Here is a 15,229-nt window from a genome sequence, read left to right as displayed (position 1 = left end):
CCATCTCTAATTCCCCTTGAAATTGTGGCGGTGAGCTGCCTTCTTGAACCGCTACAGTCCTTGGGGTGTAAGTACACCCACAGTGCTGATAGGAAGGAAGTTCCAGGATTTTGACTCAGTGACCATGAAGGAATGGTGATATAGTTCCAAGTCAGGATGGTGTGTGGCTTGGATGGGAATTTGCAGGTGGTGATGTTCCCATGCATCTGCTGCCCTTGTCCTTCGAGGTGGTAGAGGTCGCAGGTTTGGAAGGTGCTGTCTAAGGAGCCTTGGTGAGTTGCTGCAGTGCATCTTGTAGATGGTACACACTGCTGCCACTGTGCGTCAGTGGTGGAGGGAGTGAATATTTATGGATGGGGTGCCAATCAAGCTTTGTCCTGGATGGTGTCGAGCTTCTTGAGTGTTGTTGGAGCTGCACCCATCCAGGCAAGTGGAGAGTATTCCATCACTATCCTGACTTGTGCTTTTTGAAGGTGAACAAGCATTGGGGAGTCAGGAGGTGAATTACTTGCTGCAGAATTCTCAGCCTCTGACCTTCACCTATAGCCACAGTATTTATGTGGCTTGTCCAGTTCAGTTTCTGGTCAATGGTAACTACCAGGATGTTGATAGTGGGGAATTCAACGATGGTAATACCATTGAATGTCAAGGGGACTTGGTTAGATTCTCTCTTGTTTGAGATAGTCATTGCCTGGCACTTGTGTGGCGCGAATGTTACTTGTCACTTATCAGCCCAAGCCTGGATGTTGTCCAGATCTTGCTGCATTTGGACACGGCTGCTTCAGTATATGAGGAGTTGCGAATGGTGCTGAACATTGTGCAATCATCAACGAACATCCCCACTTCTGACCTTATGATGGAGGAAAGTCATTAATGAAGCAGCTGAAGATGGTTGGGCCTAGGACACTACCCTAAGGAACTCCTGCAGTGATGTCCTGGGACTGAGATGATTGACCTCCAACAACCACAACCATCTTCCTTTGCGCTTGATATGACTCCAACCAGTGGAGAGTTTTCTCCTGACTCCCATTGACTCCAGTTTTGCTTGGGCTCCTTGATGCCATACTCGGTCAAATGCTGCCTTAATGTCAAGGGCAGTCACTCTCACTTCACCTCTGGAGTTCCGCTCTTTTGTCCATGTTTGAACCAATGCTGAAATGAGGTCAGGAGCTGAATGGCCCTGGCGGAACCCAAACTAAGTGTCACTGAACAGGTAATTGCTGAGCAAGTGCCACTTGATAGCACTGTCGACGACACCTTCCATCATTTTACTGATGAGCGGGAGTAGACTGATATGGCGGTATTTGGCCGGGTTGGATTTGTCCTGCTTTTTGTGTTCAGGACATACTTGGGCAATTTTCCAGATTGCCGGGTAGATGCCAGTGTTGTACTGGAACAGCTTGGATAGCTGCTAGTTCTGGTGCACAAGTCTTCAGTACTATTGCCGGAATGTTGTCAGGGCCCATATCCTTTGCAGTATCCACTGCCTCCAGCCGTTTCTTGATGTCATGTGGAGTGAATTGGATTGGCTGAAGACTGGCATCTGTGATTCTGGGGATCATCCACTCGGCACTTCTGGCTGAAGTTTGTTGCAAATACGTCAGCCTTATTTTTCTCACTGATGTGCTGGGCTCCCCCATCATTGAGGATGGGGATATTTGTGGAGCCTCCTCCTCCTATTAGTTGTTTAATTGTCCACCACCATTCAGGATTGGATATGGCAGAACTGCAGAGCTTAGATCTGATCCGTTGATAGTGGGATCACTTAGCTATGTCTATCCCATGCTGTTTCTGCTATTTGGCTTGCAAGTAGTCCTGTGTAGTAGCATCGCCTGGCTGACTCCTCATTTTTAGGAATGCCTGGTGCTGCTACTGGCATGCTCTCCTGCACTCTTCATTGAACCAGGGTTGACCTCCCGGCTTGATTGGAATGGCAGAGAGCGAGATATGCCGGGCCATGAGGTTTCAGGTTGTGGTTGAGTACAGTTCTGCTGCTGCTGATGGCCCACAGCGTCTCATGGATGCCTAGTGTGCATTGCTAGATCTGTTCAAAATCTATCCCATTTGGCATGGTGGTCGTGCCACATAACAATGGAGGGGATCCTCAATGTGAAGACAGGATTTTGTCTCCACAAGGACTGTGCAGTCATCTCTCTTACCGATACTGTCATGGACAGATGCATCTGTAACAGGTAGCTTGATGTTGGACAAGGTCAAGTATGTTTTTCCCTCTTGTTGGTTCCAGTCTAGCAGCTATGTCCTTTAGGACTCGGCTGGTTTATTGGCCGCCTAATAGTAGCTACACTGTAGAACAGAGTACACAGGAAGAAAAAAATGGGAGCTTGTAAGAAATGTACTGCAATAATCATGGTTGATTTTAATCTTTGTATAGATTGGACGAATCAGATTGGCAAAAGTCGCCTGGAAGATGAATTCATAGAGTGTATTTGAGATAATTTCTTAGAGCGGTATGTTCTCGTGCCAACTAGGGAGCAGGCTATATTAGACCTGGTAATGTGCAAAGAGACAGGATTAATGAATGACCTCATAGTAAAGGAGACTCCAGGCAAGAGTGATAGGATATCACATTCAGTTTGAGGGTGACAAATGTGGGTCTAAGACGAGTGTCTTAAACTTAAATAAAGGCAATTGCAAGGCTGTGAGGACAGTTTGCTGATGTGAACTGGAAAATAGGTTAAAAGATAGCACAGTGGAGAAGCAATGTCAAATATTTAAGGAGATATTTCACAAAACGCAGCAAAGATATATTCCACTGAGAAAGAAGCACTCTATGAGAAGGATCCACCATCCGTGGCTAACTAAGGAAGTTAAGGATAATGTCAAATTGAAAGAAAAAAGCATTCAATACTACAAAGATTAGTGGTTGGTCAGAAGATTGGTCTTTTTATTTTTTTCATGGGATGTGGGTGTCACTGGCAAGGTCAGCGCTTGTTGCTCATTGGTACGACTGAAGTGGGAGGAGTACACTGTCTTTTCTAGTTCCACTTCTCTGCAGGTCACAGCATATATTTTTAAAAAGTTTATCCAGTTACTGATTCGGTCAATCATATATTCTACTCTTTATCCCAGAATAAAATAAACCAATCAGTTTCTTAAATAAACAATAAATTGTCAGTTTATTATCAAACAAGACTTATCTAGTAATGAAGCAAAGTATTAACACACAGATTGAAATATGAAAGTTCAATTTTTAAATTCCCCCCCCTCCCCCCACACACACACACAAAACATACAGAAATTCTCTCTTCAGAAGTCTGTTACAAAGATTAAAAATATATATTTTGGCCAAATGCTTGCTAATTCATGAAGAAAAATGAGAAGATATGGAAGGAAGTCAGTTGGCCCTTTTTTTTCTGACGCCCGGGTATATGGAGACGGGTCACTGGGATCTTTTCAGAAGCAATTTGCTCTGGAGATGTTGAGAAATAATCTGGTCGGCTTTCCAGGAAACATGTGGCATCAGGGATTTCATCCAGCACACACAGGCAGGCAGGCAAAACACCAACTGTCATCAAAACAGTTCAAACCCCAATTGAACTGAAAACAATCCAAACCCCAAAACAGAAAGTCAACCTCTTGACCTCCATAAACTTTGACATGTGGCTTCTTTGTAAACATCTTTCTCAGATCACCAAAGCTTCTGTTGTTTATTGAGCTTAAAGCACATGACATCCAGCAAGGTTTTTAAACAATATTTCCATGTCCTTTCAATGAACTGTCCACAGCAAAGCAAATTTCAGCTTCTATGAAATCTTCAGCCTTCCAATGAGTCCATCTCCACAATTTAAATATGAGTCCTCAAATAAATACTTCACAATTAATCTAGAAGCATCTTCATAATGCCATCCCTAATTGAGAAGGTGGTGGTGAGCTGCCTTCTTGAACCACTGCAGTCATCTCAAGTGGTAACACCTACAGTGCTATTACAGAGGGAGTTTCAGGATTTTGATCCCGTGGCAGTGAAGGAATGGCAATATATTTCCAAGTCAGGATGGTGTGTGACTTGGAGAGGAACTTGCAGGTGTTGGTGTTCCCATTCATCTGCTGTTCTTGTTCTTCTAGGTGGAAGAGGTCACGGGTTTGGAAGGTGCTGTTGAAGGAGGTGTGGTGAGTGGCTGCAATGCATCTTGTAGGTGGTGTACACTACTGCCACTGTGCGTCAGTGGTGAAGGGAATAGGTGGTGGATGAGGTGCTGATCAAGCAGTTACTCTGTCCTGGATGGTGTTGAGCTTTCTGAGTGTTGTTCGAGCTGCAATCATCCAGGCAAGTGGAGAGTATTCCATCACACTCCTGACTTGTGCTTTGTAGATGATGGACAGGCTTTGGGGAATCAGGCAGTAAGTTACTCGTCACAGAATTCCCAGCTTCTTACCTGCTCTTGTAGCCACAGTATTTATGTGGCTGATCCAATTGAGATTCTGGTCAATGGTAACCCCCAGGATGTTGATCATGGGGAGTTCAGCGATGCTAATGCCATTGAATGTGAAGGAGAAATGGGTAGATTCTTATTGGGGATAGTCATTGCTTGGCACTTGTGTGGCACAAATGTTACTTGCCACTTATCAGCTCAAGCTTGAATGTTGACCAGGTGTTGCTGCATTATGGACACGGACTGCTTCAATATCTGCGGAGAGGCGGATGCTACTGAGCATCATACAATCTTTATTCTTTCAAGGGATGTGGGTGTCAATGATGGGGGAACTCAGCACATCAGTGAAAAAGAACTGAAGCGTTTGCATCCATCTTCAGCCAGAGGTGCCGAGTGGCAAGGCCAGCAGTTGTTACCCATTCCTGATTGCTCTTGAACTGAGTGGCCTGTTAGGCCATTTCAGAGGGCACCAAAACAGGCCCTTCGGCCCACCGAGTCCACACCGCCATCAACCACCCATTTATACTAATCCTACTCTAATCCCATTTTCCCTCTCACTTCTCCTCAATTCTCCTATCACCTACCTAAACTAGGGGCAATTCTTTTTACAATGGCCAATTTACCTGTCAACCTGCAAGTCTTTGACATGTGGGAGGAAACCGGAGTACCCAGAGTAAACCCACGCGGTCACAAGGAAAACTTGCAAACTCCGCACAGGCAGTACCCAGAACTGAACCCGGGTCACTGGAGCTGTGAGGCTGCAGTGCTAACCACTGTGCCATCCTGTCAACCACATTGCTGTGGGTCTGGAGTCACATGTAGGCCAGACCAGACAAGGATGGCCGTTTGCCTTCGCTAAAGGACATTAGTGAACCAGATGATTTTTTTTATGACAATCGATGATAGTTACAATCGGATACTGTTCCTGATACTATTGCTGAAATTAACTTCCAGTTCCAGATTTTTAAAATTAATTAATTGAATTTAAATTCTACCAGCTGCCATTTTAGGATTTGGATCTCTGTTCACAGGGCATTAGCCTGGGTCTCAGGATTACAAGTCCAGTGACATTACCACGTCGCCACTGTCTCCACTTCAATCATCAGCGAACATCCCCACATCTGACCTTATGATGGGGGTATTGGACAAAAGAGCTGAACTCAAGAGGTGAGGTGAGAGTGACTGCCCTTGACATCAAGGCAGCATTTGACCGAGTATGGCATCAAGGAGCCCTAGCAAAACAAAATGGGAATCAGGTGGAAAACTCTCCACTGGTTGGAATCATGCCTAGCGCAAAGGAGGATTGTTGTGGTTGTTGGAGGTCAATCATCTCAGCTCCAGAACATCACTGCAGGAGTTCCTCAGGGTAGTGTCCGAGGCCCAACCATCTTCAGCTGCTTCATCAATGACCTTCCTTCAATCATAAGGTCAGAAGTGGGGATGTTTGCTGATGATTGCACAATGTTCAGCACCATTCGTGATTCCTCAGATACTGAAGCAGTCCCTGTAGAAATGCAGGAAGACCTGGACAATATCCAGGCTTGGGCTGATAAGTCGCAAGTAACATTCGCGCCACACAAGTGCCAGGCAATGACCATCTCCAACAAGAGAGAATCTAACATCTCCCACGATCAACATCCTAGGGGTTACCATTGACCAGAAACTGAACAGCAGTAGCCATATAAATACTGTGGCTAAAAAAGCAGGTCAGAGGCTAGGAATCTTGTGGCGAGTAACTCATCCCCTGATTCCCCAAAGCCTGTCCACCATCTCCAAGGCACAAGTCAGGAGTGTGATGGAATACTCTCCACTTGCCTGGATGGGTGCAGCTCCAACAACACTCAAGAAGCTCGACACCATCCAGGACAAAGCAGCCACTTGATTGGCACCCCATCCACAAACATTCACTCCCTCCACCACCGACGCACAGTGGAAGCAGTGTGTACCATCTACAAGATGCACTGCAGCAACGCACCAAGGCTCCTTAGACAGCACCTTCCAAACCCGTGACCTCTACCACCTAGAAGGACAAGGGCAGCAGATGCATGGGAACATCACCACCTACAAGTTCCCCTCCAAGCCACACACCATCCTGACTTGGAACTATATCACTGTTCCTTCGCTGTCGCTGGGTCAAAATTTTGGAACTCTCTTCCTAACAGCTCAGTCGTGAGAACCCTAACCCTAACCCTGTACCTACCTTACTTGGACTGCAGCGGTTCAAGAAGGCAGCTCACCACCACCTTCTCAAGGATAATTAGGGATGGGCAATAAATGCTGGCCTAGCCACATCCCATGAACGAATAAAAAAAGTAAGGTCACTGGATGAAGCAGCTGTAGATTGTTAGGCCTAGGATATGAGCTGTGGAACTCCTGCAGCAACGTCCTAAGGCTGAGATGATTTGCTTCCAATAACCACGACCATCTTCCTTTGTGCTCGGTTTGGCTCCAACCAGTGGAGAGTTTTCCCTCTGATTCCCATTGATTTCAGTTTGGCCCAGGCTCCTTGAAATGCTCGGTCAAATGCTGCCTTGATATCCAGGGTAATCACTTTCACCTCACCTCTTGAATTCAGCTTTTTTGTCCATGTTTGGACCAAGGCTGTAATGAGGCCAGGAGCTGAGTGACCCTGGCGGAGCCCAATCTGAGCAACGGTGAGCAGGTTATTGCTGTTTAAGTGGCACTTGATAGCACTGTGGAAGACCCTTTTCATCACTTTGCTGATGGTCGAGAGTAGACTGATGGAGCGATAATTGGAAGGGTTGGAATTGTTAATCTTTTTTGTGGAAATGACATACATGGACAAGTTTCCACATTTTTGGGTAGATGCCAGTGTTGTAGTGACTGGAACAGCTTGGCTAGGGGGTGTGGCTAGTTCTGCAGCACAAGTCTTCAGTCCTACACCTGGGATGTTGTCAGGATCCATAGACTTTGCACTATCTAATCCCTTCAGCCGTTTATTGGTATCATGTGGAGTGATTTGGATTGGCCGAAGACTGGCATCTGTGATGCTGGGGAGCTCAGGAGAAGGCTGAGATGGATCATCCACTCGGCATCTCTGGCTGAAGATGGATGCAAACGCTTCAGTTCTTTTTCACTGATGTGCTAAGTTCCCCCATCATTGAGAGTGAGGATATTTATGGAGCCTCCTCCTCCTCCTGTTAGTTGTTTAATTGTCCACTACTTCTCACGACTGGATGTGGCTGGACTGCAGAGCTTTGATTTGATCTGTTTATTATGGGATTGCTTATCTCTGTCTATTGCATGCTGCTTCCGTTGTTTGGCACGCAGGTAGTTCTGTGTTGTAGCTTCACCAGGCTGACACCTCATTTGAAGGTATGCCTGGTGCTGCTCCTGTCATGCCCTCCTGCACTCTTCATTGAACCAGGCTTGATTCCCTGGCTTGATGGTAAGTGTAGAGTGGGTGATATGCCGGGCCATGAGGTTACAGATTGTGTTTGAATACAATTCTGCTACTGCTGATGGTCTACAGTGCTTTGTGGATGCCCAGTTTTGAGCTGCCAGATCTTTTCTAAATCTGCTTCATGTAGTGCAGTACTGGTGCCACACAAGAAGATGGAGAGTATCCTCAGTGTAAAGAGGGGACTTGGTTTTCACAAGGATTCTACAGTGGTCACTCCTACCACTACTGTCATGGACAGATCCTTCTACATCAGATAGATTGGTGAGAATAAAGTGTAGTAGGTTTTTCCCTCTTGTTGGTTCCCTGACGACCTGCCGCAGGCTAAAGGCCGGCTTGGGTCTGCAAATAAAACCTGACCTGAGCCCGACAGAACCACATCCGACCCGGCCCGAGTCCTTACAATTTTTCCCGTGCCCGACCTGACCACCGCAATGTTCCGAATGAACCGAGCTTCTGTTTTTCACTTTTTAAGCTTGTACAGATAAGCAACAAAACTGTAACTGGACTTGAAAGGTTGTTTAAAAAGTACATTTAAGATTGTAGCCACGTACCAGAGGTGGTGATAGTGTGTGTCCAACCCGGCCTGAGCCCGAAGAACGACCCGGCCTGACCTGAACCCGACACATGTCGTCGGGTCCCGTCGCGTTCGGGTCGGGTAGCAATGCTGCACCGCAGGTCCAGTCTGACAGCTATGTCCTTCAGGACTTGGCCTGTTCGGTCAGTGGTGGTGCTACCGAGCCATTCTTAATAATGAACATTGAAGTCCCCCACCCAGAGTATATTCTGTTCCCTTGCCTTCCCTTCCCTCTGCTCTTCCTCTAAGTGGTGCTCATCATGGAGGAATACTGATTCATCAGCTGAGGGGGTGGGGGGTGGAGGAGGTAGTTGGTAATAAGCAGGAGGTTTCCTTGCCCGTGTTTGACCTGCTGCGATGAGACTTCATGGGGTCCAGAGTCGATGTTGAGGACTCCCAGGGCAACTCCCTCCCGACTGTATAGCACTGTGCTGCCATCTCTGGTGGGTCTGTTCTGCCGGTGAGACAGGACATACTGAGGAATTGTGATGGTGTTGTCTGGCCTGGACATTGGATGTAAAGTATGTTTCCATGAGTATGACTATGTCAGGCATTTGCTTGATTAGTATGTGGGACAGCTCACCCAAGTTTGGCACAAGCCCCTAGATGTTAGTAAGGAGGACTTTGCAGGGTTGACAGGGCTGGGTTTGCCGCTGTTGTTTCCTGTGCCTAGGTCGATGCTGAGTGGTCCTCCCGCTTTCATTGCTTATTGACTTCATAGCAGTTAGATACAACCAAGTGGCTTGCTAGGCCATTTCAGAGAGCCATTAAGAGTCAACCAGATTGCTGTGGGTTTGTAGTCACATGTAGGCCAGACCAGGTAAGTTCCTTCCCTAAATGAAATTCAATGGACTGATTTTAGAAACCAGCAAAGAATGATTAAAAAAGTAATAAAGAGGAAGAGAGAAAGCTAGCTCGAAATTTAAAAACAGCAAGAGTTTCTACAAGTAATTAAAAAGGAAAAGAATAACTAAAGTGAGCATTGGACCCTTAGAGGGTGAGACTGGGGAATTAATAGGAAACAAGGAAATGGCGGAAGCGGTCTTCACTGTGGAAGACACAAAAAGAATTCCAAGAATACTTGAAAATCAAGAAGTAAAAGGGAGGGTGGAACTTAAAGCAATCACAATCACTAGGGAAAAGGTACTGAGAAAACTATTAGAATGAAAGGCTGACAAGTCCTCTAGACCTGATGACCGGCATCCTCGGGTCTTAAAAGAAGTCTTTGCAGAGATAGCAGTTGCAATGGTTGTGATTTTTTTCCCCCCAAATTTCTCTAGATTCTGGAAAGGTCCCAGCAGATAGGAAAATAACAAATGTAACACCTCTATTAAAGAAAGGAAGGAGACAGAAAGCAGAAAACTATAGGCCAGTTAGCCTAACATCTGTCATAGGGCAAATGCTAGAATCCATTATTAAGGAGGTAATAGCAGGACATTTACAAAATCGTGATAGAAGCAGGCGGAGTCAATGGGTGGAATTTTATGCTGGCGGCGAAGGTCTCAATGTCGGGGGAGATCGACACGGAGATCCCCACATTGGCTCTTGTATGGAAGGCCCGCCAAATTTAGTGCCAATCAGGCACTTAACTGGACAGCGGCTGGTCTTCCATACGATTTAGGCCTTGCAGAGCTGCTGGCCAATCAGTGGCTGGCAGCTGCAGCGCCACCGAGGAGCGGCGCTGGAACCAATGTTACTACTGAGGCAGGAAGAGTGTACTGTTAATTCAGCCCTATTTCTCCACAGGTCACAACATATATTTAAATTTTCCCACTTACCGAAATAGTGTTATACTCTATTTTTCCTCAGAGTAAAGCACACCTTTCTATAATAAACAGCAAAATTATCCATTTATTATAAACCAAGTCTTAACCAATAATAAAGTAAAGCATATCCACAAATTGAAATATTAAAGCCCCTTATTTATCCTAGTCCTCGCACAAACGCACGCGCGTGCATGCACACACACACAAAACTGGTTGTTACAGTTGTTACAAAGAAATAGAAGGAACAAACAAAAACTTAGGCTGAAAAGAAGGTGTGGAAAGAAGTCCTTTGTTTTGGTGAGGTGTCCCAAAGGCGAATAGGCAGCTGTCAATGGCATCTTCCTAGAACAGTTCTTTCCAGGCGATGTTGATGTTCAGTTTCGGTAGGCTTCCAAGAGATGCGACTACAGAATGCTTTAGTCAGGTCTTAAAGCAGAAATGCAGCAACAAAGATTTCAGTTCCACACATTTGACATGCAAGTTCTTTAATCGTGCAGGCCTTCTTCAAATACAGGATGAAGTAGGAATCTGAAACACTGGAGATACAAGATTGGTTTTCAGGAGAAAGATGGGCTGCTAGTCTCTTGGCAGGTCAATAAAGAAACTTCTGTTTCAGGCCAAACACCACCAGGCTTCTTTAACAGTTCAAATGAAACTAAAACTTTTCCAGAAGTCCAGTCTCATGATCTCTATAAATCTTGACCTGGCATCTCTCTTCAAACATTTTTCCAAACCAAAACAACACCTGCTGGGTTTTTATTTGAACTCAGATGCCTTCCAGTATTAGTTTACAGTTCCACTTACAGTTCCAACCTTCTGGTGACCTTCCTTTAAAATAAAACCCCACAAATTTCACCTTATATGAAATCCTTTTCAGTTTTAAAACATAAATTCTCAAGTTTTAACAAAACAATGGAAACCCTCGTAACATCAGGCTCAAGGTAGGTCAGGGCAGCAGGGGTCTCGCGGGGTGGGGGTTGTGGGCAAGGGCTGGGGTTGGCCCTCAGCGGGTTCCCCTCTTCCCGAAGCCGGGTACCGCATTCAGGCACTAAGTACTTTTGCATGAGGGATCCTCCCCCACCCCCCCGCATCTGAGAAGCAGTCCGCAAAGTTTTCCCTGCCGTGCTTCCCATGCGGCAACAGGGCCACCTGCCACACAGGTAATTGTGGCTGCCACAGGAAGAGGCCCTTAATTAGGGGTTAATGACCCAGATAAGGGCCTCAGTTGGCAGTGGGGCGGGAAGAGCCTTCACAGGCCTTCCCGCTCTGGACTAAATTTTGGAGGCGGCATTGTTGCGGGATCCCCTCTGCCACTATCCCACCCAATTATATGCTCTCCCTGCCTCCAAACCCACTGTGGGAGAAAGCAGAGAATTCGACCCAACATGGTTTTTTTCACTCATTAATGGGATGTGAGCATCACTGGCCAGGCCAGCATTTATTGCCCATCCCTAATTGCCCTTGAGAAGGTGGTGGTGAGCTGCCTTCTTGAACCGCTGCAGTCCATGTGGGGTGGGTACACCCACAGTGCTGTTAGGAAGGGAGTTCCAGGATTTTGACCCAGCGACAGTGAAGGAACGGCGATATAGTTCCAAGTCAGGATGGTGTGTGACTTGGAGGGGAACTTGCAGGTGGTGGTGTTCCCATGTATTTGCTGCCCTTGTCCTTCTAGTTGGTAGAGGTCGCGGGTTTGAGAGGTGCTGTCTAAGGAGCCTTGGTGCATTGCTGCAGTGCATCTTGTAGATGGTACACACTGCTTCCACTGTGCGTCGGTGGTGGAGGGAGTGAATGTTTGTAGATGGGATGCCAATCAAGTGGGCTGCTTTGTCCTGGATGGTGTCGAGCTTCTTGAGTGTTGTTGGAGTTGCATCCATCCAGTGGGGAGTAGATGGTGGACAGGCTTTTGGGAGTCAGGAGATAAGTTACTCGCCACAAGAATCCAAGCCTCTGACCTGCTCTTGTAGTCACGGTATTTACATGGCTACTCCAGTTCAGTTTTTGTGAAAGAAAAATCGTGTTTGATTAATTTATTAGAGATTTTTGAGGAAGCAAGATGGATAAAGGGGAGCCTGAAGATGTGGTGTAATTAGATTTCTAAAAGGCATTCAATAAGATGCCACATTAAAGGTTACTACACAAAATAAAAGCTCATGGTTTTGGAGTTAAAATATTAGCATTGATAGAGGATTGGTTAGCTCATAAGAATCAGAGAGTAGGGATAAATGGACCATTTTTGGGTTGGTGAGCTGTTGCTAGTGGAGTGCCACAGGGATCAATGCTGGGGCCTCAAATATTTATAATCTATATTAATGACTTGGATGAAGGGACCGAATGTATGGTAACTAAATTTGCTGATGACACAAGGATAGGTAGGAATGTAAGCTGTCAAGAGGACAAAATCTACAAAGGGATTTAGATAGGTAAAGTGAGTGGGCAAAATTTGGCAGATGGGTATAATGTGGGAAAATGTGACATTGTCCACTTTGGCAAGAGGAATAGAAAAGCATTATCTGAATGGAGAGAGACTGTAGAGCTCTGTGATACAGAGAGATCTGGGAGTCCTGGTACAGGAATCACGAAAAGTTAGTATGCAGGTACAGCAAGTGATGAGGAAGGCAGATGGAATGTTGGAGTCTATTGCAAGGGAAATCAAGTATAAAAGTAGGGAAATACTGCTACAGCTGTACAGGGCCTTAGTTAGATTGCATCTGGAGTACTGTGTACAGTTTTTGGGCTCCTTACTTAAGAAAGGATTTACTTTCATAAGAAGCAGTTCAGAGAAGGTTCACTCAACTGATTCCTGGGATGAAAGGGTTATCTTACGAGGAAATGCTGAGTAGGTTGGGCCTGTATCCATTGGAGTTTAGAAGAATGAGGTGATCTTGCTGAAACATATCAAATCCCGAGGGGACTTGACAAGGTGGATGCTGAGTTTCTCCTTGTGGGGGAGACACAGTTTAAAAATTGGGGGTCTCCCATTTAAGACGGAGATCAGGAGAATTTTTTTTTCTGAGGATCATTAGTCTGTGGAATTCTCTTCCCAGTGGAGGCTGAATTAAATAGATTTTTGATCAACAAGGGAGTTAAGGGTTATGGGGGCAAGTGGAGTTGAGGCCACAATCAGATCAGCCATGATCTTAGTGAATGGCGAAGCAGGGTTGAGAGGCTGAATGGCCTGCTGCTGCTCCTAATATTTATGTTCTTGTGAACAGTGATGTAGTTCCAAGTTCGGGTGATGTGTGACTTGGAAGGAAACTTGCAGATGGGTGGTCTTCCTATCCCAAGCCCAACAGAACCCCATCCTGGCCCGGCCCAAGTTCTTCCATTTTTTCCTGCGCCCGACCCGACCATTCTTTAACCTACCTTCCATTTTTCACTTTGTTCTTTACCTGCACAAGCTTAAAATAACTGTAACAAAACCACCTTTAAAGTCCAAAAAGTAAATTAACATTAAAGTCACTTACCTAAGGCATGTCTGATCTGACCTGACCCGACCCGAGCCCGAATGCCGGACCTGGAAGTGCAACCCGACACATGTCGTCGAGTCCCATGGGGTTCGGGTCGGGTAGCAGGCCTTTAAACTGGAGTATAGCATTCACTGTGGTCACCGCACTTTAGGAAAGATGTAAAGTCCTTGACAGCGTGCAGGGGAGAATTACCAGAATGATTCCTGGGACTAGGGATTTTAGTTACAAGGTAAGGTTGGAAAAACTGGGGTGTTCTCCTTAGTACAAAGGAGATTGAGGGGAGATTTAATAGAAGTGTATAAGATTATGACAGGCTTAAATAAGTTAGACAAGGAAAAACTGTTCCCATTAACTGACTGTACAAGGACTATGGGACACAAATGCAGGTTTTGGGCAAGAGATGCAGGCAGAATATAAAAAAGAACTTTTTTACACAGCGGGTAGTAATGACCTGTAACTCACTGGCCACAAGGGTGGTGGAAGTGGATACAGTCAATGACTTGAAGGGGAAATTGGATGGCCAGTTGAGGGAAATAAACTTGTAAGGCTACGGGGATCGAGCTGGCGTGTGGCAGTTACTGAGTAGCTCCATGGAGACCTGACGTGGACTTGATGAACCGAATAGCCTCCTTTTGTGCCGGAAATAGTTCTATGACTTAATGAAGGAGCAAAAGATGGTTGGGCCTAAGGCACTACCCTGAGGAACTCCTGCAGTGATGTCCTGGGGCTGAGACGATCGGCCTTCAACAGTCACAACCATCTTCCCTTGTACTAAGTATGACTCCAACCAGTGGAGAGTCCAATTGACTTCAAATTTGCTCGGGCTCCTTGATGCTACTTGGTCAAATACAGCCCTGATTTTAAGGGCAGTCACTCCTTACCTTACCTGTTCTGGAAAGGAAATGGAAAATACTTTCATCATCCACCTCCCTTTAAGTTTTGAAAACTGAAACAAAAATACATTGAGCCTCTCAGTGAGTTCTGGTAGAACTCTGAACTTTTTCCAGCACCTACTTCCTTGAACTCATTATTCGGCACCTTGAGCCAATTGTTTCCACAATGTAAAAATCGCTGTGTCATTTACCAATTATTCATCGACTGCAGGATTCACCTTGATAGCTAAATGAATTTTATCATTCCATATTTTCTTGCACAGTTTTTTATATATATATATCTATGTATTATATATGTATGTATATCATCCATTGCAGGTCACTCACACAACTGGAGGCCATCTCCGTGTGTATGTCGACATTTAGATATTGGTAAAGCAGTATTTTGGGGAGTAGAAAGTGACTGTAAACTACTTCTGTGCACCTTGTGACATTCACTGCTCACATCCCTTGTTGACAACTATATTTTACCTCTTTCTTAGGGGCAGGAGCTTTAATAATATGACTGAACAGCTCGTTGAGTTTGGCTCGATGTGTTCTTTGGATTACTCGGGAGGTATTGTTCTGGTGAGCTTTAGTCAGTTCTTACGTTTGATTTTCTGCCTGCAGGCATTTCAGCCTGCAGGAAAGACCGACTGAGGCATGGATTCCTATAGGACTTTGTTAATCATACAGTCTGTACAGGGCATTCTTGTGTTACTCTACCTCTTGCCA

At 45.6% G+C, this 15,229-nt stretch overlaps 1 protein-coding gene across 1 annotated transcript in view; it reads left to right on the top strand.

Annotated features, from left to right (window-relative positions):
- Positions 1-4,827, top strand: part of LOC137377633 (disintegrin and metalloproteinase domain-containing protein 12-like) — a 136,816-nt gene extending 131,989 nt beyond the window's left edge. The window contains exons 9-10 of the mRNA XM_068047495.1: positions 2,246-2,344; positions 4,698-4,827. Of these exons, the coding sequence (XP_067903596.1) occupies positions 2,246-2,344; positions 4,698-4,827 (229 nt within the window). The remainder of the gene's footprint in view (positions 1-2,245; positions 2,345-4,697) is intronic.
- The last annotated feature ends 10,402 nt before the right edge of the window (positions 4,828-15,229 follow it).

This window comes from Heterodontus francisci, chromosome 1, assembly GCF_036365525.1.
Source record: "Heterodontus francisci isolate sHetFra1 chromosome 1, sHetFra1.hap1, whole genome shotgun sequence".
NCBI classification, from domain to species: domain Eukaryota; kingdom Metazoa; phylum Chordata; class Chondrichthyes; order Heterodontiformes; family Heterodontidae; genus Heterodontus; species Heterodontus francisci.
This window is presented reverse-complemented; position numbering and strand designations above follow the sequence as displayed.